The sequence below is a fragment of the Neoarius graeffei genome, chromosome 27 (genome assembly GCF_027579695.1).
Source record: "Neoarius graeffei isolate fNeoGra1 chromosome 27, fNeoGra1.pri, whole genome shotgun sequence".
Lineage (NCBI taxonomy): Eukaryota > Metazoa > Chordata > Actinopteri > Siluriformes > Ariidae > Neoarius > Neoarius graeffei.
This window is the reverse complement of record NC_083595.1, coordinates 3,427,337-3,451,288: the sequence shown is the minus strand read 5'-3', so window position 1 is coordinate 3,451,288 and position 23,952 is coordinate 3,427,337. Positions and strand designations below refer to the sequence as shown.

The window sequence follows — 23,952 nt, the reverse complement described above, 5'->3', positions numbered from 1 at the left end:
GGCCTTTCTGTGCAGAGTTTGCATGTTCTCCCCATGTCCACGTGGGTTTCCTCCGGGTGCTCCGGTTTCCCCCACAGTCCAACGACATGCAGGTTAGGTTAACTGGTGACTCCAAATTGACCGTAGGTGTGAATGTGAGTGTGAATGGTTGTCTGTGTCTATGTGTCAGCCCTGTGATGACCTGGCGACTTGTCCAGGGTGTACCCCGCCTTTCGCCCGTAGTCAGCTGGGATAGGCTCCAGCTTGCCTGCGACCCTGTAGGACAGGATAAAGCGGCTAGAGATAATGAGATGAGATGAGATGAGATCTCAAATAGTTGGAACGTCTCTTGTTCAGAGTAATGTGAGGTACAGCAATGGTGCTAAAATTACATTGCATTACAGGCGTTTATCAGATGCTCTTATCCAGAGCAATGTACAGCACACCCAGAGCAGCCTGGGGAGCAGTTGGGGTTCGCTGCCTTGCTCAAGGGCACTTCAGCCATTCCTGCTAGTCCAGGGAATCAAACCGGTGACCTTTTGGTCCTAAAGCTGCTTCTCCATTAGGCTCCATTAACCTTTAGGCCATGGCTTACTCAGAATCAAACCCATGTAAAAATGAACAACAAAAAGCATCACTGCAATAACAAGAGATGAAACCAAACCCTGACAACCCGAGTCCTGCTGGGATCCATCTAAATGTAACTTTTAGACAGGAAATTTTGTGAAATGCAGGGCATGTTCATGAAGAGATCATAAGATGAAAATGACATAGAGGTACACAAAGTGGTGTGATCTGTTTGTTATGATCTCTGAGGACACAATTAATGAACACTGTTTTAATGAATATGAAAGAGCACAAGAAAACGTCAAGCCAGTGTCTCTAGAATCAGTTGTTGCCTTCCTCTGCAGGTACGGATGGATATTAATTCCCAAAAACACACAGTAGGATTTCCAGGCTGTTTATCTTGGGTTAAACTGCAGTTCTGTTAAATATGCAAGTCACTCCCAAAAAATAGAGATTGAGACATAAATCAATAACCAAACTCTGTGAGCTACGGTCCATCCGTAAGGACAGAATATCCAAATAATCTCCCAACTCAAGCTCTGTGTCAGTAAGGTATTAAAGTAAGTACTGAGTCCATGGGATCCTCCCTTTAGTTCCACACATTACAGTGGACTCTTAACGCCTAGCGTTAATCCCCAGAAAGCCACACCATGTGGTTCCTGTATGTGTCCATGTGTATAAAAAGCCAGGTATGACAGTAGGCAGTCACCAAGCTACGGTGAAGGAGCATCCAGATCATCTCCACACACTGAAGCATCATGGAGTCCAGAGCATCTCTTTCCATTCTAGTCCTGCTGCTTGGCTTCTCGCAAGCTCTCTATCTCAATCAACCTCAGCACGTGGACATGACAACACAGATTCTTACCACCAACAACGGTCTGATAACTCACTGAGCTCAGCCATACTAGACCAGCATCATTACTGCTACACATTCTATAAATATAAGCCCAAAACCTGTCTTGCTCTAAGATCGGAATTTTGTAACGATTTCTTTATGATTCTATTTTGTGTGCTTGCACGAGTGACAGAAATTGTGGCAGTGAGAGTTTTATTTGAGACCATGATATTTGACTCAAAAAGCTAAGACACTACAAGTAATACTGCTTATTGATTTTCAGTCCTTATCCCTTTTCGTTTTGCTTGATGAAGGCTCCAGGGAATTGCTGTTGGAGGGAGACATACTCTTGCTAAGCGACAGGAACGCTGTGGTCTGCCCCGACAACAGCTGCTTTTGGAAGAAGTCCTCAAATGGCTTAGTGGAGGTGCCGTTCACACTGAGCAGTGTTTTCTGTAAGTGAAAGACTTCCTTATCCACGTTGTCTAGTCACACATCTCTGTTTATTTGTTATTAATTTGTTGGTCATTTTCTGTAAAGCTTCCTCGGACAGGACTGTAATTGCCAATGCCATGGCCACCTTCCATAGCAAAACCTGCATTCGTTTCGTTCCCAGGACATTTCAAACTGACTACCTCAGCATCGAGAGCAAAAGCGGGTGAGTCCCACTAAAATCTTTAACGTCACTTACACATGGAGTTTGATCTTCTTTATTCCTGTTCGATGCCCAGTGTCCATATGTTGGCTTCAGTGACATGATCAATCACCTCTCTTTTCTCTCAGATGCTACTCTAGTGTGGGCAGAACAGGTGGTGCTCAGGTGGTCTCTCTCAGCAAGTTGGGTTGTGTTTACCATAGCGTCGTCGAGCACGAGCTGAACCATGCACTTGGTTTCTACCACGAGCATACTCGGAGTGACCGTGACAGCTACGTCACCATTAACTGGGAAAACATCGACCCAGCAATGAAGTATAATTTTAACAAGGAGAACACCAACAACCTCAGAACAGCATACGACTACTCCTCCGTGATGCACTACGGAAGAAGCGCTTTCTCCATCAACGGTCTGGACACCATCACTCCTATTCCGGATCCGTCAAAGAAAATTGGACAGGCGACGGATCTGTCCGCCACCGACATCCAGAGGCTCAACACTCTCTACAACTGCTGAACTTGTTCAGACCTTTTGGCTTGATTTATCTTTGCAGTAACGTTGTGTAGCTGTTAATGATAGAGGAAGCAGTGATCGCTTCACTTCACTTGCTGTAGTAACAAATTATGGAATCATAGAATAAAATGGGTACAAGCATAATTTTCTCAGTGTGTACTTTTATTCTTTAGTGTGTACATTTAAGTTTATTTCACGTAAACAACATGAAAGAGTTTCTGTCATCCCAGAATTCTGAATTTCACAAAAATATGTATTGTCACACCATCAGTTTTCATACCTTCATATCATACATGTACCATTACTTTATTGAATATCGTTTGGTATAACTGAACCAGCACTTAGACATGGGTGGCACGGTGGTGTAGTGGTTATATATTTATCAGGGTTCTAATGAGGCCTTTTCAGCATATCGGGCCGACACACAACGTTTCCTTACTGCTACGCCCACAACATTGCCGACACGCCTGTAAAAGTTGCCGCTACACAAATAAAAAGACTTGAAAATCTTGAAAATGTGGCCTTTTGTTTAATTTTCTCCTGTTATCCCCATGCCGCCATGCGAATGTTCTACATTTGGACATACTCCACTCCCCGTCCACGTCAGCGCCCAGTGCAGAGCTGCCTGAGTAGCTCCGTGTGGAGATTGTCACTGATTGTGCTCGTTTACCTCCTTCCTTATGCTGTGTTCACGGTAAAGTGCCATCCGTGTTAAGAGACGCTTACAAGCCATGCAGTAATACACAACGGTCGCCGAGTTAAATCTGGATCGTCATGTCCTGTAATTGAACGTCCGAAGCTGAAAATAAAGCTCACACTTGGTGAACCTCAACTGATTGCTTTATTCTTATTCCATAAATATGTCACTAATATAGTTGAATATTAACGATAATAACTCTTCAGTCAAAAACAATCACAGCAACTTCTGGCAAAAATAATCTCATTAATATTACCAAAAAAGATTGACTTTCAGGGAGGCTTGCAAGTGCCAGCAAATGCATGAGAATGCATCTCCGAGCATGTAGAACCCGTGAGCTTTCCCCCGGCCATTATGACTGGGGCCACTACGCTGATATTTTGGTTGAGTTAGAACCCTAAAAACACACACACAGAGTCCACTTTATTAGGAACACCCCTACCTCCCCCTGCTGTTTTGTGCAGTTCTCTAATCAGCCGATCCCTCCACAGCAGCACGATGCATCAAATCCCACAGATACAAATCAGGAGCTTCAGTTAATGTTCACAATGTTCAAACATCAGAACGGGAAAAATTGTGATCTCAGTGTGACTTTCTCTCACTGTGGTATGGGTGTTGGTTTGAGCCAGATGGACTGGTTTGAGTATTTCAGAAGCTGCTGATCTCCTGGGGTTTTCACACACAACAGTCTCTAGAGTTTACACAGAATGGTGCAGAAAACAAAAAACACTGAGTGAGTGAGCGACAGTTCTGTGGGTGGAAACAAACGCCTTGTTGATAAGAGAGGGTCAGAGGGAAATGGACTTTTCAATTGAGCTTTTTTTCCAGGAAGGATATAGTAACTCATATAATCACTCTTTACAACCGTGGTGAGCAGAAAAGCATCTCAGCATGCAACAGAAAAATAGAAGAACACATTGGGTTCCACTCCTGCAGCCAAGAACAGGGATCTTAGACTCAACAACAAGTTCCTATTAAAGTGGCCAGTGAGTGTATATGCATATAATAGTGTGCTATTGATAAAACCAAGTGTTATGCAACCTGATTTATTTTTTTGTATTAAAGTATGTCCTATTTTCCATAATTATTAATGTTATCAACTGAAAGGTCCTGAGGAAATCCCACTCCATGCGTATGTGATAGGATGGTTTTTTTTTATGCATAAACCCCTGTGCATTTTTCCATGTATAATACTCCATGCCTTTTTTCTACTTAAAAAATGTCATGGGTTTGTCTGTGCCTCCATCTCCATACACGTCATTCTATCCACAATACAGCAGGCATCAGGAATTCTCCTCAGGCATCAGGAATTCTCAGGCATCAGGAATTCTCCTCAGGCATCAGACCTCAGGAATTCTCCTCAGGCATCAGGAATTCTCCTCAGACCTTAGGAATTCTCCTCAGGCATAAGGAATTTTTCTTAGGCATCAGGAATTCTCAGGCATCAGGAATTCTCCTCAGGTATCAGAAATTCTCAGGCATCAGGAATTCTCCTCAGGCATCAGGAATTCTCCTCAGGCATCAGGAATTCTCCTCAAGTATCAGACCTCAGGAATTCTCCTCAGGCATCAGGAATTCTCCTCAGGCATCAGGAATTCTCAGGCATCAGGAATTCTCCTCAGGCATCAGACCTCAGGAATTCTCCTCAGGTATCAGGAATTCTCCTCAGGAATTCTCCTCAGGCATCAGGAATTCTCCTCAGGAATTCTCCTCCGTGTATAAACCCAGAGATTTTTTTTACCCATAATGTTTCTGCCCTGAATAAAACTCCTGTAATATTCCAGTAACTCACACACACACTCACTCTGTTTTACACACACACACACACACACACACACACACACTGCTACACACACTCACTCTGCTACACACACACACACACACACTCACTCTGCTACACACACTCACTCTGCTACACACACACACTCACTCTGTTAAACACACACACTCACTCTGTTAAACACACACACTCACACACTCTGTTAAACACACTCACTCTGTTAAACACACACACTCTGTTAAACACACACACTCTGTTAAACACACACACACACACACACTCTGTTACACACACACTCTGTTAAACACACACACACTCACTCTGTTACACACACTCACTCTGTTAAACACACTCACTCTGTTAAACACACACACACACACACACACACACACACACACACACACACACTGCTACACACACTCACTCTGCTACACACACACACACACACACACACACACACTCACTCTGCTACACACACTCACTCTGCTACACACACACACTCACTCTGTTAAACACACACACTCACACACTGTTAAACACACACACTCACACACTGTTAAACACACACACTCACACACTGTTAAACACACACACTCTGTTAAACACACACACTCTGTTACACACACACTCACTCTGTTAAACACACACACACTCACTCTGTTAAACACACTCACTCTGTTAAACACACACACACACACACACACTCTGTTAAACACACACACTCACTGTTAAACACACACACTCTGTTAAACACACACACACACACACTCTGTTACACACACACACACTCTGTTACACACACTCACTCTGTTAAACACACTCACTCTGTTAAACACACTCACACACACACACTCACTCACTCACTCTGTTAAACACACACACACTCACTCTGTTACACACACTCACTCTGTTACACACACTCACTCTGTTAAACACACTCACTCTTACACACACTCACTCACTCACTCACTCTGTTACACATACTCTGTTAAACACACACACACTCACTGTTACACACTCATTCACTCTGTTACACACACACTCACTCACTCTGTTACACTCACTCTGTTAAACACACACACACTCACTCTGTTACACACACTCACTCTGTTACACACACTCACTCTGTTACACACACTCACACACACTCACTCTGTTACACACACTCACTCTGTTACACACACTCACACACACTCACTCTGTTACACACACACACACACACACTCTGTTAAACACACACACATTCACTCTGTTAAACACACACACACTCTGTTACACACACACTCAGTTACACACACACTCACTCTGTTACACACACACACACACACACTCACTCTGTTAAACACACACACACTCTGTTAAACACACACACACTCACTCTGTTACACACACTCACTCTGTTAAACACACTCACTCTGTTAAACACACTCACTCTGTTACACACACTCACTCTGTTAAACACACACACTCACTCTTACACACACTCACTCACTCTGTTACACATACTCTGTTAAACACACACACACTCACTGTTACACACTCATTCACTCTGTTACACACACACTCACTCACTCTGTTACACTCACTCTGTTAAACACACACACACTCACTCTGTTACACACACTCACTCTGTTACACACACTCACACACACTCACTCTGTTACACACACTCACTCTGTTACACACACTCACACACACTCACTCTGTTACACACACTCTGTTAAACACACACACACTCACTCTGTTACACACACTCACTCTGTTACACACACACACACACACACACACTCACTCTGTTACACACACACTCACTCTGTTAAACACACACACACTCACTCTGTTACACACACACTCACTCTGTTAAACACACACACACTCACTATGTTACACACACTCACTCTGTTACACACACTCACTCTGTTACACACACACTCACTCTGTTAAACACACACACACACTCACTCTGTTACACACACTCACTCTGTTACACACACACTCACTCTGTTAAACACACACACACACTCACTCTGTTACACACACTCACTCTGTTACACACACACTCACTCTGTTAAACACACACACACACTCACTCTGTTACACACACTCACTCTGTTACACACACACTCACTCTGTTAAACACACACACACTCACTCTGTTACACACACACACACACTCACTCTGTTCCCGAGCTGCACGCTGACTGTGATGACGTCATATGCAATACTGTCGGACTCCGCGCGCGCGCTGTTCCGCCATGCTATGTCAGAAAGTAGGCGGGGCTCGAGCTGTGTGCGGACAGTGGGCGTGTCCTGAGTGTGGCGTCCCCCGGTCAGTCCGCAGTTGGAGCCGAAGCCCCGAAATGGCTGCTGAGCGGCGCGGTGGAGTTCTGAGTCTCTACGTCAACGGGAGAAAGGTACAGAGTCCCAGGAACGGCCTGCACGATGAGTCTGTGATTAGTTTCCGGTTTGCAGTGAGTTTGGTGTGGTGGTGATGGTGGTGGGGAAAATGCTGCACTGAGGGATCTTGTGCTGCTTTGTGGCAGGTGGAGGTGAGAGATGCGGATCCAGAGACCATGCTGCTCTCCTTCCTCAGGGACACATGTAGGACTCTGACTTACTTTCTCTTCTTTACAGTCTTTATATTTAACATGCACTCTGTAGGTGTGGCATGGCTGACTGCTGTGCAGAACAAAGTATTGGCACCCGCCTGTCAGTGAGAAAGGAGCACCACTGAGCAGGTGGAGGTGGCGGCGGCTTCTTCTGTGTGACCTGCAGGTCCATCAGCTCCACTGCACATCTCACACACACACAGGATACCACGTGACATGTGGGGACTTATTTAAGAATACTATTGCCAGATTCTCACTCACCCACTATATGGCCAAAAGTATGTGCACCCCTGACACTCCTACGTCCTTGTTTGTTTAATGTCTCAGTCCAGATTTATTCCTCCTTTCCTGTTATAATGAGTTCCACTCTTCTCTTCTCTTCTCTTCTCTTCTCTTCTCTTCTCTTCTCTTCTCTTCTCTTCTCTTCTGCGAAGGCTTTCCACTAGTATTTGGGGCAGGGATTTGTGCTACAAGAGCATTAGTGAGATCAGGCACTGGTGTTGTTTTGAGGAGGTCTGTGCTGCAGTTGGTGTTCCAGTCCATCCCAAAGGTGTTCATTCAGGGCTCTGTGCGGGACACTCGAGTTCTTCACTTCAACCTTTACACACCATGTCTTCATGGAGCTCCTGTGCTTTGTGCACAGGAGCATCATCATGCTGGAACAGGTTTGGACTCTGAGTTCCAGTGAAGGGAAACTGGAATACTACAGCGTACAGAGACATTCTATACAACTATGAGCTTCAGATTTTGTTGGAACAGTTGAGGGGAAAAAAAACACATACGGGTATGAAGGTCGGGGGTGCACATACTTTTGGCTAAATATGGTATCATTTTCAATATTTTCAGTGCTTTCAAATGCAATTTGGGTTTCTTTGTGACATCATTGATCACCAATAGTAATAACCAATCAATTTTGAAAATTCTCTTTACGTTTTCAGGTGACGGCTAATTACCGTCCCATTATAACTAAAATGAATACAGACTTTTCATCAACTGAGCGCCATGTTGCAGCACAATACATGGACAAGAAGTCATGTTGCTATGGCAGTACCACCAGTACAAATAAATCACACATGAAAATAAAAACATTTTCACTCCATTACATTAAAATCGTGTAAATTTCTCATCTGACATTTCATCTGGTCAGTGTTCAGTTGGAGAGTGAAGCTCATATCTTCCATGTAATTTTTGGTTGGTGGAAACAAATATCTGCTCTGGTGGTTCCTGTGGTGGTTCCTTTCCAAACTAAAACTACAAGTGTTTACAATTCAATCAGATTCAGCAGTGGCAGTGTGTGAGCTGAGAAATGAATCAGACAGTGAATCTATAAACTATAAAGTTATATAACCAGACGGTTCAGTGACTTTGACCCAGACTGAAGGTTTCTACACACACAGGTTAAATGATTTAATTATGATTAAGCAAAAATCCTCTACTCAAAAATCCTTTCCTCAGCTTTGTCAGCACTGTAGCTGCCACTTAAAATACAAATAAAAAAGACCAATTCTCACATAATGCTACTTTAAGTAAAGAATAAAACGGGACGGAGTGTGCTGGTGTCCCAGTGTCATGTGATTTTTCTGTGACAGTTGGATGAGTTACTGGTTTCTCGTCTCAGTGCAAATGTGAAAGTTGGTTAAAACAACTCGTCTTACTTCAGAATAAACAGTAAAATAAAATAGACTGTGATCGTTTATACAAGCTGCTGATCCAATGAAACTGTCGGAAAACTCAACAAATTTGGGTTTTTCCTGATATAAAGTGCGTTTATCACATGTCTCACATTTCTGGAAGGAGTCTCCAGTGTCAGCGTTTTGTAACAGCAATACTCAGAGCTAAAGGTGTAACATCCGACATCTTCAGGCCGGAGGAGTTCACGCTTTTTTGTGGTTTCTCAGGAACATAAGTGATTTTGTTTGTCTAATTAAAAGAGAGAGAGCTGGTGAGAGGCTGCTACAGTATACATGATAACTGTATGAACATTAATGAATTAATATGCAATGGTGTGTGTGTAGTGCGTCTGACAGGCACTAAGTATGGCTGTGGAGGAGGCGGGTGTGGCGCCTGCACCGTCATGCTGTCCACATATGACATTCAGACCAAGAGCATCCAGTATCCTCCTGCTCTGTCCCCACCCCTCCCTGTTCTGCACCCCCCTGCCCATCCTCTTGTCTTTCACCTTATGTCCAGTGACTTTTCCCTTTGTCGCATTTTGATTTATATATTTTTTATAACGTTACTTTTGATGAAAAGTGTAAGCCGTCATTGGTTAAAGTATTAATTTATACAATTGCAAGTGTAACAAATAAGGGATTTTATCATTGATCTTGAAAATATTTGTATTACTGCTGAAGATAAAGTGATTAACAAAATCCAGTTTCCTTCACTGCTGAGTCATTTCTCCGTTAACGCCTGTCTGATGCCTTTATGCCAAACCCACGGAGCGGCAGTGACCACGGTGGAGGGCATCGGGAACAGCAAGAGCAAACTACATCCTGTACAGGTCTCTCTCTCTCTCTCTCTCTCACACACACACACACACACACACACACACACACACACGGAGTACCAGTCAGAAGTTTGGACACACCTTATAATTCAGTGTTTTTTCTTTATTTTTATTCATTAAAAGTCACTTCATGTCTTAAAGTAATGATGGATGTCATTTCTCTTTACTTAGTTGTTCAGTTCTTGATATACAGTAATATGGATTACTGCAGTTGTGGAACAGGGCTGCTTATTTATTGAATATGTTTACTGTTTGGGCGGCACGGTGGTGTAGTGGTTAGCGCTGTCGCCTCACAGCAAGAAGGTCCTGGGTTCGAGCCCCGTGGCCGGCGAGGGCCTTTCTGTGCGGAGTTTGCATGTTCTCCCCGTGTCCGCGTGGGTTTCCTCCGGGTGCTCCGGTTTCCCCCACAGTCCAAAGACATGCAGGTTAGGTTAACTGGTGACTCTAAATTGAGCGTAGGTGTGAATGTGAGTGTGAATGGTTGTCTGTGTCTATGTGTCAGCCCTGTGATGACCTGGCGACTTGTCCAGGGTGTACCCCGCCTTTCACCCGTAGTCAGCTGGGATAGGCTCCAGCTCGCCTGCGACCCTGTAGAACAGGATAAAGCGGCTAGAGATAATGAGATGAGATGTTTACTGTTTGATCTCAAACGCATTAAGGCGGCGAGAAACTCATCCACTAATGACCTTTTGACGAGACACAGCTGTTAATTGAAAAGCGTTCCAGGTGACTCCCTCATGAGCTGGTTAAGATCATGACAATAGTGTACAAAGTGTTATCAAGGGAAACGCTGGATACACTGAAGAACCTAAAATATGAAACATATATTACACTTTTTTGTATACCGCATAATTCCAGATATGTTCCAGATGTTATTTCATAGTTTTGATGTCTTCAGTTTTGTTCTAGAGAATTGTCACAATACAGAAACACATGTGAATGAGTAGAGTAGGGATGTACAAACTTTTGTGTGTAGATGCACACATCTTATACAGATCACACACGAGACTACATCCTGCTCTTGGTGAACATGATGTGATGTACTGAGAATTTAACATTGTGTGTGTGTGCAGGAACGTATAGCGAAGGCAAACGGCTCTCAGTGTGGGTTTTGTACTCCAGGGATGGTGATGTCCATGTACACACTGCTGAGGAACCGACCACAACCCAGCATGGAGGACATCATACAGGCGCTGGGGGGTAACAAACACACACACACTGTCATGACTCTTTATCATATGGATAAGTGCAGTAGTTTTTCTGCCCTTATTGCAAAATGTTTAAAACTGAAATATTTCACAGAAACAGCAAAATAGTCAAAATAATTCCAAAGAAATTATGAAAATTTTATTTAAGGACTTGTTTTCTTGTCGCCTGCTTATTATTTTTGATTTTGTGAATTTAGTCCAACACACCCTGGTGCTTTCTGTCTCTGTGTTTCTGAATGGTGCTCGGAGTGTGTGAAAGCTGATATCACGACTCCTGCTGACTCTCTCGAGTGTTTGTTTCATCCCTGAAATGAAACTTAGTAAATATTTTGTTGATTTGTTGACCATTTCAACAGGAAATTATAAAATTAGCTCTGGATTTGGGTTTCTAGTTAAACCATAAACTATAGCGTTAAAAATTTCCAGCCAGAAACCCAGGGGATAAATACTTGTGCACTGAACTACTCCTGATATTTAGTATTGGTATTGATGAGAGACTTTAGAGGATTATTCTTTACTCTGACTGGTGATGTGTGTGTGTGTGTGTGTGTGTGTGTGTGTGTGCAATGTTTTTTTCCTCCTAGGTAATTTATGCAGATGCACAGGATATCGTCCGATTATCGATGGCTATCGGACTTTCTGTGAGGTGTGTGAACAACAGTACGATTTCAGTCATGTGATGTGTCTCAATATTCATTTGTAAGGATTCTTATTTTGAACAAAAGTACAAGTGCATTACAGACAGACAGTAACATGGTTATAAATAATAAAACATTCCACAAAAGGACAGACAGGAAGATAGAGAAAGAAGACAGACAGAAGATAGGAGCATGTGGACAGACTGGGGACAGATGGGGGGACGGAGTATGTGGACAGACAGGGTGACAGACGGAGTACACGGATGGACGTGGGGGACAGAGTACATGGGCAGGGGGGACGGATGGGGGGACGGATTACACGGGGGGACGGAGTATGCGGGGGGATGGAGTACGTGGACAGACTGGGGGGACAAAGTATGTGGACAGAAGGAGGACAGGCGGGGGATGGAGTACGTGGACAGACTGGGGGGATGGAGTATGTGGACAGAAGGAGGACAGGCGGGGGACGGAGTATGTGGACAGAGAGGGGGACAGCCCGGGGGGATGGATTATGTGGACAGATAGGGGGACCAAAAGCAGGATGGAGTATGTTGCCAGATGAACTATGTGGGCAGATTGAGGGATGGAGTATTTGGACAGAGAGGGGGCAGACAGGGGGATGGAGTATGTGGACAGACAGGGGGATGGAGTATGTGGACAGATACTCAGTCCCCCGTCTGTCCACATAGTCCCACTATGTGGACAGACCGGGGCATGGAGTATGTGGACAGACAGGGGGATGGAGTATGTAGACAGACAGATGGATGAATTGTTTGGACAGACAGGAGGATAGAAGGGGATGTAGTATGTGGAAAACACAAAATTGTCTGGGTGACCCCAAACTTTTGAACGGTAGTGTAAGGACAGACAGGGGGACAGATATAGGGATGGAGTATGTGGACAAACAGTGGGACGGAGTATGTGGACATATTGGGACAGACGGGGACCAAGTATAAGGACAGACAGGGGGACAGACAGTGGGACGGAGTATGTGGACAAACAGTGGGATGGAGGATGTGGACAGATTGGGATAGACAGGGGACCAAGTATAAGGACAAACAGGGTTACAGACAGGGGGACAGAGTATAAGGACAGACAGGAGGATAGAAGGGGATGTAGTATGTGGACAGACAGGGGGACTGTGTATAAGGACAGACAGGGGGATAGATATAGGGACGGAGTATGTGAACAGACAGTGGGACGGAGTATGTGGACAGACGGGGACCGAGTATAAGGACAGACAGGGGGACGGAGTATGTGGACAGACAGTGGGGTGGACAGACAGTGGGACGGAGGATGTGGACAGACAAGGAGACGGAGGATGTGGACAGATTGGGACAGACAGGGACCGAGTATAAGGACAAACAGGGTTACAGACAGGGGGACAGAGTATAAGGACAGACAGGAGGATAGAAGGGGATGTAGTATATGGACAAACTGGGGGATGGAGTATAAGGACAGATAGAGGGACAGACGGGGATGTAGTATGTGGACAGACAGGGCTATCAGAATTTATCCTGAAAGTACTTGTCATTTCTAAAGTCTGAATGAATGAGGAGCAGAACTGATCGTGTACTGAGTGATGTTGTGGATTCAGCATTTATTGCTTATAATAATTGAGTGATTTGTAATAATGTAATAATCCCATGTGACTCCTGCCTCCTGTGTCCCTGGAGCACATGCTGTGTTGGTGTCATTACTGTCCTGTATATTAGCGTCTGTAGTGACTTTAGGGTGCTGAAGGGTATCGTGTCGTTACCTAAAGATCCCTAAACTGAGTGAGTGTAAAGTTCACACTCCAGTCCACTGAACTGTGATTCATTAAGGTCTTTAGAGCTGTGTGTTAAAGCCGCACTCGTAGCTTTGCTGTCGGTCATGTGATCACTGGTTGCCTCTGCCAGGAGGTTAATCCACGTCTCATGATGCAGCTTTGTAACTGCGACTCGACAGAACTCTGTGTTTATGGAGTGAAAATATAACGTGTGTGTGTGTTCTTACTTACTTACTTACTGCTGCTGTCGTGGGTAGACCCACATAGCGCCAACACAAACGACCGCCAACTTTTCCTGTCCTGCAACGCCACCATAGCCTCCTCATATGTTAGGGATTGTTGAAGGTCTCTAGTGACCGCGTCGCGCCAACGCATACGCTGTCTGCCTGGGCGCCGGCGTCCTTGAGGTGCCCAATAAACAAGTCGGCGCGGCAGGCGTGTTGGAGGCATGCGCATAACGTGCCCAAACCATGATAGTCGTCTTTGTTGAAGGATGTTTGTTAGAGGAACCTGTCCAGTTCTTTGGAAGATCTCTGCATTGGATTTACGCTCTCTCCAGGAAACACCAAGAGTTCTGCGAAGGTATCTAGTATGGAAGGCCGATAGTCGCTTCTCTTGCTGCACTGTTGTGTTCCAGGCTTCGGCTCCATACATTAGGATGATAATTACTACGGCCTGATAGATTGCCATTTTTGTGCGAAGCTGGATGGACTTGTGGCACATGATGGGTAGAAGTTTATTAAAGGCGTTCGCTGCTTTCCCTATACGGTTGTTAATCTCTCGGGTTAAGTCACCATCGGATGTTATTGTACTTCCCAAATAAACAAACTTCTCCACCTTCTCCAACGCATCTTGGTTGTTTAGACTGATTGTAATGTCGCATTTATCCTTTGAGACAGCCATAACTTTGGTCTTCGTGGGGTTAATGGTTAGTCCTATTTTACTCCCTCCCTCTTTCACTTGAGTGGTTGCATACTGTAATCTTTCTTCCGACTCATCAATAAGAGCGATGTCGTCTGCAAAGTCAAGATCAGATAATCTTTGCTGCTGGTAACGTGGGCTCCTTCGTCGTTCGAGTACAATTCCACAGTCATTCCTGTCCAGAGCTTGTTTCAGCGCCCAATCGATCAATATGGCAAACAACATTGGAGACCATACACAGCCTTGTCTAACGCCCGCCGATACTGGGAACCATTCAGTTGTTTCTCCGTCGACCTTGACACAGCATTCCGATCCGTCATAGGTGTTCTTCATGATGTTTACTATCTTCTTGGGAAACCCATATGCTTCAAGAATTTTCCAGAGGGATTCTCTGTCTACGCTGTCGAAAGCAGCTTTAAAGTCGATGAAGTTGATGTTGGCCAAGAGTTGAAATTCAAGGCACTTTTCTACTAGTTGGCGTAGGGCGAAGCACTGATCGATGCATGACCTCCCCTTTCTAAATCCAGCCTGGTTTTCTCTGAGTCGCTCATCCACGGCATCTCTAGTACGCAGGAGAACCAAGATGCAGAGTACTTTCCCGGCTGTGCTTAGAAGGGTAATACCGCGGTTATTACTACAGATGGTGAGATCTCCTTTCTTCGGGAGTTTGATGATGACTCCTCTTTTCCAGTCTTTTGGCACTCTTTCCGTCTTCCACACTACAATGCAGATTCGCAACAACCAGTCTACTAACTTCTCTCCTCCAGCTTTTAACATCTCTGCAGTAATTTCATCATATCCAGGTACTTTGTTATTTTTCAGACGCTTAATGGCTTCAATAACTTCCTCCCTAGTAGGGTCATTCAGGTCAATATCAAGCTGGTCCCACTCAACGGGGATGTCCTCCATCGCATTTGCAGGTGGTTCAGCGTTGAGGAGTTCACTGAAATGTTCAGCCCATCTCTCCAACTTCTTTTCCTCATCACCTATTATATTTCCATCTTTATCTTTGACTAAGGGTGTACTGCTTGTCTTTTTGCCTGTAAGCGTCTTCACTTTTTGGTATACGACTCTCTGGTTGTTTTTAGTTGATGCTTCTTCAAGCTCCTTCGCTTGCTCATCTATCCAGGATTTCCAATCTTTCTCAGGACTGTTCTTAATGCTCTTGTCTAACTCTCTGTACTTCCTCTTGTTATCCTCCGTATTGTCATGATCTCTGACCCTCTTTGCGATTCTGCGTTGCTCAATCAATTCATATGTCTCCTTACTTATCCAGCTCTTATGCTCTCTTGTCTGGGGTCCTACCGTCTCCTCAGCTGCTTTGTAGACCGTTTCTTTAAATCTACTCCATTCGTAATCTATATCCGGCTCAGACGCTATATCAGATAATGCTTCGAATTTTTCAGCTATCTTTGACTGGTAGTCTCTAGAGAAGGGTGGAAGCTGTAGATCCGTGCATTTCAGTTTAGACTTCTTTGACGTTTTCTTCTGTGCCGCCAATTTAAGTTGGACTTTGGCTATAACTAAGTCATGGTCACTCCCTATATCTGCTCCCCTGAAGGTTCGAATGTCCAGTAATGACTTTCTCCACCTGCCGTTGATCAACACATGGTCGATCTGATTATGAGTGTTACCATCAGGAGATGTCCAGGTCGTCTTGTAGATGATTTTATGTTGGAATAAGGTACCACCAATGACCATGTCGTTTTCAGCACAGTACTCAACCAGCCTCATAACATCCACACCATGGGACCCCATAACTCTTGTCCAGTTGCTATTATCGCTACCAACTTTCGCACTGAAGTCCCCAATAACAAGTCTGAGGTCGTGTCTTGGCACATCATCCGTGACTGACTGCAGAATTTCATAGAAATGATCTTTCACATCGTCTTCTGCCTCTTCGGTAGGGGCATAGGCCACAATGATAGTAACCTTTACTTGCTTCGCGTATAGCCTCGCTCTCAAGATTCTCTCATTAATAGTTTCGTATGGCATTAAACTTGCTCTTGTTCTTCTAGAAAGCATCAGACCTACACCGTGTGCATGAATGTCGGACAAGCCTGAATTAATGAGTGTCCAACCTTCAATAGTCTCGATATCAGATCCGGTGATATGAGTTTCGCAGATGCCACAAACATCAAGATTGTATCGTTCCATCTCATTTACTAAGAGTTCTTTGCTGCCTTTCTTGTGCAGAGTTCTGGTGTTCCACAACCCAACTCTCAATGGTTTCTTCATGATTTTAAGGCTCTTCCGTTTGCCACCTCGTGTCAGACTATCGGCTTCTTGGGTCAAGCTTTGACCGTTAGTCGTCATCATACTGGCTTGTGAGGCAGTGAGGTCGCTCACAGAAGAAAGTTCAGTGATGTGATTTGTCCTTGTGTTAGATTCCGTAGCAAACTATACTCCAGGTGGGATGCTGGCCCACTGTGGAGGGTTTTTCTGTCGGGGTGTCCTTCCCTTACCCCTTTTAGTCGCCTCTTACGACATGCACGGGTTACGTTGGATGTATTCTAAAGCCCAATCCTCAGGCTGTGTGTGTTCAGTTAACATTATTGTACCAGATGAGTGTAATATCACTGATAACTCTCTCTCACACACCTGGAGAGACTTTAATACGGTGTGTGATGAATATTTACTGTAATAGTGTGTTATAATAATGAATCATTAATGAATGTGTAATCGTTTGTGTAGAGTGAACGCTGCTGTCAGGTGAACGGCACGACCTGCTGCACCCCAAACACCGAAGCGTCTCCTGCTCACAAAGTATGAATATTTTATAAAAATAAAAAGTAATGACTTGTTTATTAATTAAACAACCTTAAGCAGCTGGAATTCATCAGTGTGCTCTGATGTTATGGATTTATCTTCCAGTCCAGAGAACAGTTTCACTTTCTCAGACTGAACCTGGGAGTTTCTTCCAGTTTATTGTGTTCTAAAATGGATTAAATAAAATGTTGATTTTAATCCTGTGTGTTTACAGCTGCAGCTGTTTAATAAAGAGGAATTTCTTCCTCTGGACCCGACGCAGGACCTGATCTTCCCTCCAGAGCTCATGGTGAGAAACATTCAGACCTTTTCAAAATAGTGTTTTTAACTTTTGGTCACGCATTCATAATTTTGGACTGTATGATGACACAGTGATGATAAAGTGTCAGGAGTGGTGAGCTGAGGTGAAGTGAGGACCCAAGAGCAGACTCAGAAAACAGGCAGTGTAAAGAGAAAACTTCTTAAATGAAGTAGATGGCAGAAAGGCAAAGGTACGGTAGGGCTCAGGCAAAAATCGGTCGTCAAAAAACAGGCCAGGAGGTCAAAAACACAGAGGAGCAGGTAGACACGATCAGGGACAAAAAACAGGACAGAAAAACCTTCACAAAAACTGATGAACACAGGGACAAGGGAAATCCAGGCAGAGGGAGCAAAAGACACAATTCAAAAGAACGGGCAGACAAGAACAGGGACAAAAAACTGGACAGAAAAAATTGACAAGGAAAAATTCAGGCAGGGGGAATCAAGAAGACACAATACGAAGGAGCTACGGCGAGGCCAGGAAGGTCTACAAGAGACAGTCTGGCAAATGGAGTCGCTCCAAACAGTTCTTAAAAAGCCCTGGCTGATGGGAGAGGAGTGGGAGCAGGTGTGGGAGTGCCGCTTCAGGAAATGGCCTTCAGCAAGTCAGGGCTGAATTCCTGTCCTGGATCCGGCCAGGAGCCGGCATGGAAGGCCCACAATCTAAGGCATGGATGGACTGGACCGGACTGTGACATAAAGTGTTAAATGGTTTGATGATAAACGTTAGATGTAACCTGGTTTAAAAAAAACCCTGATGTTTGTATAGAGAATGGCGGAGAGTCAGGAACAAACCACTCAGACGTTTCGGGGGGAGAGGATGACCTGGATCTCGCCCGTGTCTCTCAGTGAGCTGCTCCAGCTGAAGGTTCAGCACCCAAAAGCCCCCATTGTCATGGGAAACACTAACATAGGTAAGGTATTATTATAATAATAATAATAATAATAATCAACTCAATCACAGCCCTGATTAGGAAAAATTGGTCAGTCAGTCAGTGATAATTCGCCTTAAATGAGAGACACAATAAAAACCATCACTGTTTGTATTAAAATGTAAAACTCCCTTTGTATAATATCTGTTTCCATAGTTACACTATAAAGTACCCTTTAAATTCAGTTCAGACCAATCCTCTGGACACATTTAAAAGGGTTCCTGATTGCTTAATCGGTATCAGTATCAAGTTTATTTGTATAGCGCTTTTAACAATAAACATTGTCACAAAGCAGCTTTACAGAATTTGAACGACTTAAAACATGAGCTAATTTTATCCCTAATCTATCCCCAATGAGCAAGCCTGTGGCGACGGTGGCAAGGAAAAACTCCCTCAGACGACATGAGGAAGAAACCTCGAGAGGAACCAGACTCAAAAGGGAACCCATCCTCATTTGGGCAACAACAGACAGCCTGACTATAATATTAACAGTTTTAACAGGTATAACCCTCAACTGTCCTCATGGGGCCGTCCTTCACAGGAGTGGTGCGATAAAACTCCGACCAGACACAGGGCACCAGGATGGATCAAGCAAGTCCGAGGGGCAGAAGAGGCCAGCATCTCAATCCCAGGATCAACATGGAACTCAGAGGGACAGATTGGGGGGGGAGGGGGAGAGAGAGAGAAAGAAAACATGGGTTGTTAGGTATGCCCTAAAAATGACAAGTATTAAATCTGTGTGGTAGACTCGCAGAGACGAGAGTCTTTACATCAGGCATAACACACAACAATGGAATGTTAATATGGTAAAAAATATCATGACCTGCTCTGGCTGGATGCTTGATTGGGTGATGGGAGCACACTCCTCAGCAATGATGAGATGCAGATGGGACCCTTAGGGCTGGCCAAGACAATTCAGTTACATTTCACCGGGTCTGGGACATGCGACAGAATGTCTGACGGCCGATTCCCTGCAGGCTACGATAGCCAGTCGAGGTCTCCACCTTCTCCACCAAAAGATTTCCTGTTGACTCCATGTAACTCAGCTGGACAGATTTGGGGTGGGGGGGAGGGAAAGAAAACACAGGTTGTTAGGTATGCCCAATGTCACCTGAATAAGTAGGAGCAGTATACATATTGCACCGAGTACAAGCAGGGACTCCGGCAACTAACTAAGACAGCATAACTAAAAGGAGAGAGCCAGAAGGTAACACAGGCATGAGGGAGCCCCGGGACATAAAGCAGCCAGCCACTACACCGTCAACAAACTCGAGTGAGCAAGCGAGTGGGGACTGACAGCATCCATACATCCCAGTTTACCAAAACACTCTATATCTGAGGACCCTCCAGATCTACTCCTTTACCTCATAAACACCATTAACAAAAGGCTTGACTAAACAGATATGTTTTCAGCCTAGACTTAAATGCTGAGACTGTGTCTGATTCCCGAACACTACTTGGAAGGCTGTTCCATAACTGTGGGGCTTTGTAAGAAAAGGCTCTGCCCCCTGATGTAGCCTTCACTATACGAGGTACCAGCAGATAGCCTGCACCTTTTAATCTAAGTAGGCGTGGCGGGTCATAGAGGAGCAGAAGTTCACTCAGGTACTGTGGTGCGAGACCATTTAGTGCTTTAAAGATCAATAGTAGCATTTTATAATCAATACGAAATTTGATTGGGAGCCAATGCAGTGTGGATAAGACAGGCGTGATGTGGTCATATTTTCTAGTTCTAGTAAGGACTCTTGCTGCTGCATTTTGAACTAACTGGAGCTTGTTTATGCACTTATTGGAACATCCAGACAGTAAGGCATTACAATAATCCAACCTGGAGGTAACGAAAGCATGGACTAGTTTTTCTGCATCATGCAATGACATTAAATTTCTTATCTTTGCAATATTTCTGAGATGAAAGAAAGCTATCCGGGTGATGTTATCAATGTGAGTTTCGAATGAAAGACTGGGGTCAATAATCACTCCGAGGTCTTTTACTGCTGCACGTGAAGAAACAGAAAGGCCATCCAGAGTCACTGTGTAATCAGAAAACTTACTTCTAGCTGTATGTGGTCCTAGCACAAGTACTTCAGTCTTGTCAGAGTTAAGCAGAAGGAAATTAATAAGCATCCAGTGTCTAATGTCCTTAACACATTCCTCAATTCTATTAAGCTGGTGTCTCTCATCAGGTTTTGCAGAGACATACAACTGTGTGTCATCAGCATAACAGTGGAAACTAATACAATGTTTACGAATAATATCGCCCAGAGGTAGCATATATATAGAGAAAAAAGCAGTGGACCCAAGACAGAACCTTGTGGAACACCAAACTTTACCTCGGTACGTCTAGAAATATCACCATTTACATCAACATACTGATAAAGATCAGTTAGATAAGACCTGAGCCAGGAGAGGGCCATTCCCTTAACTCCCACAACATTTTCTAGTCTATCCAGAAGAATGGAATAATCAATGGTATCAAATGCTGCACTAAGGTCAAGCAACACAAGCAGCGAGACACAGCCCTGATCAGACGCCAACAGTAGGTCATTTACTACTTTAACCAGAGCTGTCTCTGTGCTATGATGAGGTCTAAATCCTGACTGATACATTTCATGGATGTTATTCCTATGTAAATATGAGCATAACTGCTGTGCCACAGCTTTTTCAAGGATCTTGGAGATAAAGGGGAGGTTTGATATTGGCCGATAATTGGACAGCTGACAGGGATCAAGGTCAGGTTTTTTAATCAGGGGTTTGATAACTGCTAGTTTAAAGGATTTGGGTACATAGCCAATCATAAGAGAAGAATTTATTATTTTTAGAAGCGGTTCAATTACTCCAGGCATTATCTGTTTGAATAGATGTGTCGGTAAGGGATCTAGTACGCAAGCTGAGGCTTTTGATGTAGAGATTAATGAAAGTAATTCAGTTTCTTTTAGGGGAGTAAAACATTCTAACTGATGATCTGATACAGTTATATTGTTAATGACCGCAACAGGTTCTCATTCAGAGTCTGGCGGTTGTTGGTTGCCATGGTGATTTCCTGAGGCACTCACTGATGGGCGGTTTTGACGAAGTATTTGATGTTTGTGGTTTATTTTCTGATTTTTCTCCTCAGGGTTGGACATCAAGTTTAAAGGTGTCGTCCATCCCATAATAATCTCAGCCACACGCGTGAAGGAACTGTTTGAAGTCACACACAAACCTGAAGGTAGAGTGTGTGTGTGTGTGTTAAGCAGGTATTTGTCACCATCATTACAAGTAACCTGTGAATGTCTCACTCTGTGTGTGTGTGTGTGTGTGTGTGTGTGTGTGTGTGTGTGTGTGTGTGTGTGTGTGTGTGTTTTTCAGGTGTGCACATTGGTGCTGGCTGCAGTTTATCTACAGTGCGGTGTGTGTTGCAGAAGTGTGTGTGTTCTCTCCCAGTAGAACACACACAGACATACACAGCACTGCTGGAGCAACTGAGACACCTGGGAGGAGAACAGATCCGCAATGTCGCTGTGAGGCACACACACACACACACACACACACACACTGATAACAGTAATAACAGTTATTTATTTTTACATGTCGTGTGTGTGTGTGTAGACGCTGGGGGGGAACATTGCTAGCGCGTACCCAAACTCTGATCTGAATCCTGTTCTGGCTGCAGGGCGGAGCTCAGTGCTACTGCTGTCTCACGGTCATTACATCACTCAGATAGACAGATGGACACATGAATAGATGGACAGACAGTCAGACTGATCTATCAGACAGTTAGACAGATGGACAGACGTGTAGATATTCAGAGTCAGACATGATTGAGAGACAGACAGATTATACGTAGAAAGATAGACTGATATATAGACACACGTAGAGATAAACACACACAGGCAGTCATAGACGGATATAGAAAGAGAGACAGACGGACTCAGACAGGTAGACTGAGAGACAGACAGGTATAGAAATATATACAGACAGACAGACAGACATGCTGGTGTTGAGTGGTGTGTGTGTGTGTGTTATCAGATGGGAGGCGTGAGGTTCCTCTGGATAAGGAGTTCTTTGTGGGATTTGGAAAGACGGTTCTCAGACCAGAGGAGATTCTGTTGTCTGTTTTTATTCCAGTTTCCCGAAAGGTGATGTTTCTGTACAGTTCATCTAAACACACATACGCTCTCTATATATTAGCATTAGCGTGTAGCTCACATTTCCGTGTTATTGATCAGTAAATGTTCAGGTTCTTCTCTAATTCCCAGATGTGGTGATGTCTCAGATTAGGTTTCAGGTTGTAGTTATTATGTTCGTTACTCCAGCTCATTGTTCAGTGAAGTTTACTGTAGCAGGTGATAACTGTGACATCACACACTAAAACTGCATGATTTATGAAAAAGAAAGTGATTTGGTTTACTCCAGATGCAAGCGTTCACGTCTGTGGTCTTTCCTGTGTTTATCTTCACCCCGTCAGTGTGAGGTGGTGCGTGCGTTCCGTACCGCGCCCCGTAAAGACAACGCTCTGGCCACGGTGAGCGCCAGCATGCGGGTGTGGTTTAATCACGGCTCAGACCTGGTGAGAGACATGAGTGTGTATTACGGAGGAGTCGGAGCACACACACTCAGCGCAGAGAACACGACCCGGCACGTCATCGGGAGGTAAACACACACTCCATCAGAGAGACTTCATTAATAACCTTCTTCATGGAGCAGTCGGGTGCTCACACTGTCTCCTCTCCATAATCGAGCATGAAAGAGCGGTCTGTAATAATAATAATAATAATAATAATAATAATAGCTGTTTTAATGAATTGTTATGCAAAGATTATAATAATTATTCATCCAATCTCAGTATTTATTCAAGTATTGAGGCCATTGTAGGTAAAAATAAATAAATAAATAAAAATAACACAGCTGGGAGAGGGAGAATAATATTCCGAGGGAAAAACTCGGAATTTGTGGGATTAAGGCTGCGAGTTTATGAAAAAAATCTTTGATATTGTAAAGTGATAAATTTGCCCAAAAAAACTTGAGAAATTCTCTGAAATTAAAATCACAAATTTACCAGAAAAAAAAGTCACAAATTTACGACAAGCAAACCTCGGAAAAAAGTGTTTTCTTACTTTATGATCGCAGAGAATATTAAAGGTTTTTTTCTTCCAAATTTACAACTCTAATCTTGGAAATTCTGAGTTGTGTCCCCCCCCCGGATTATTACTCCCCCAGGTTTGATTGTTTGTTTTTACCTCCAGTGGCCCGAATACACCATCCCACTGCACTAGCTGTATCTTTATTG

General features: G+C 44.0%; 2 protein-coding genes across 2 annotated transcripts in view; both read left to right on the top strand.

Annotated features, from left to right (window-relative positions):
• The first annotated feature begins 1,304 nt into the window (after window positions 1-1,304).
• Window positions 1,305-2,552, top strand: LOC132875081 (hatching enzyme 1.2-like). The gene is made up of 4 exons (XM_060911680.1): window positions 1,305-1,422; window positions 1,696-1,836; window positions 1,922-2,039; window positions 2,165-2,552. Exons 1-4 carry the CDS (start codon window positions 1,305-1,307, stop codon window positions 2,550-2,552), a joined length of 765 nt encoding a protein of 254 aa, XP_060767663.1.
• A 4,777-nt stretch (window positions 2,553-7,329) lies between these two features.
• Window positions 7,330-23,952, top strand: part of LOC132875273 (aldehyde oxidase 1-like) — a 38,412-nt gene continuing 21,789 nt past the window's right edge. The window contains exons 1-14 of the mRNA XM_060911999.1: window positions 7,330-7,440; window positions 7,570-7,627; window positions 9,651-9,747; window positions 10,030-10,138; window positions 11,218-11,344; window positions 11,937-11,998; window positions 17,377-17,448; window positions 17,666-17,740; window positions 18,521-18,665; window positions 21,799-21,891; window positions 22,032-22,183; window positions 22,272-22,365; window positions 22,692-22,801; window positions 23,131-23,315. Of these exons, the coding sequence (XP_060767982.1) occupies window positions 7,387-7,440; window positions 7,570-7,627; window positions 9,651-9,747; window positions 10,030-10,138; window positions 11,218-11,344; window positions 11,937-11,998; window positions 17,377-17,448; window positions 17,666-17,740; window positions 18,521-18,665; window positions 21,799-21,891; window positions 22,032-22,183; window positions 22,272-22,365; window positions 22,692-22,801; window positions 23,131-23,315 (1,433 nt within the window). The 5' untranslated portion in view covers window positions 7,330-7,386. The remainder of the gene's footprint in view (window positions 7,441-7,569; window positions 7,628-9,650; window positions 9,748-10,029; window positions 10,139-11,217; window positions 11,345-11,936; window positions 11,999-17,376; window positions 17,449-17,665; window positions 17,741-18,520; window positions 18,666-21,798; window positions 21,892-22,031; window positions 22,184-22,271; window positions 22,366-22,691; window positions 22,802-23,130; window positions 23,316-23,952) is intronic.

Coding starts and splice junctions, on each gene's coding strand:
- LOC132875081 (XM_060911680.1), top strand. CDS start 1,305: ATGGAGTCCAGAGCATCTCTTTCCATTCTAGTCCTGCTGCTTGGCTTC. Junction 1,423..1,695: donor GATTCTTACCACCAACAACG/GTCTGATAACTC, acceptor TGCTTGATGAAG/GCTCCAGGGAATTGCTGTTG. Junction 1,837..1,921: donor CACACTGAGCAGTGTTTTCT/GTAAGTGAAAGA, acceptor TTTTCTGTAAAG/CTTCCTCGGACAGGACTGTA.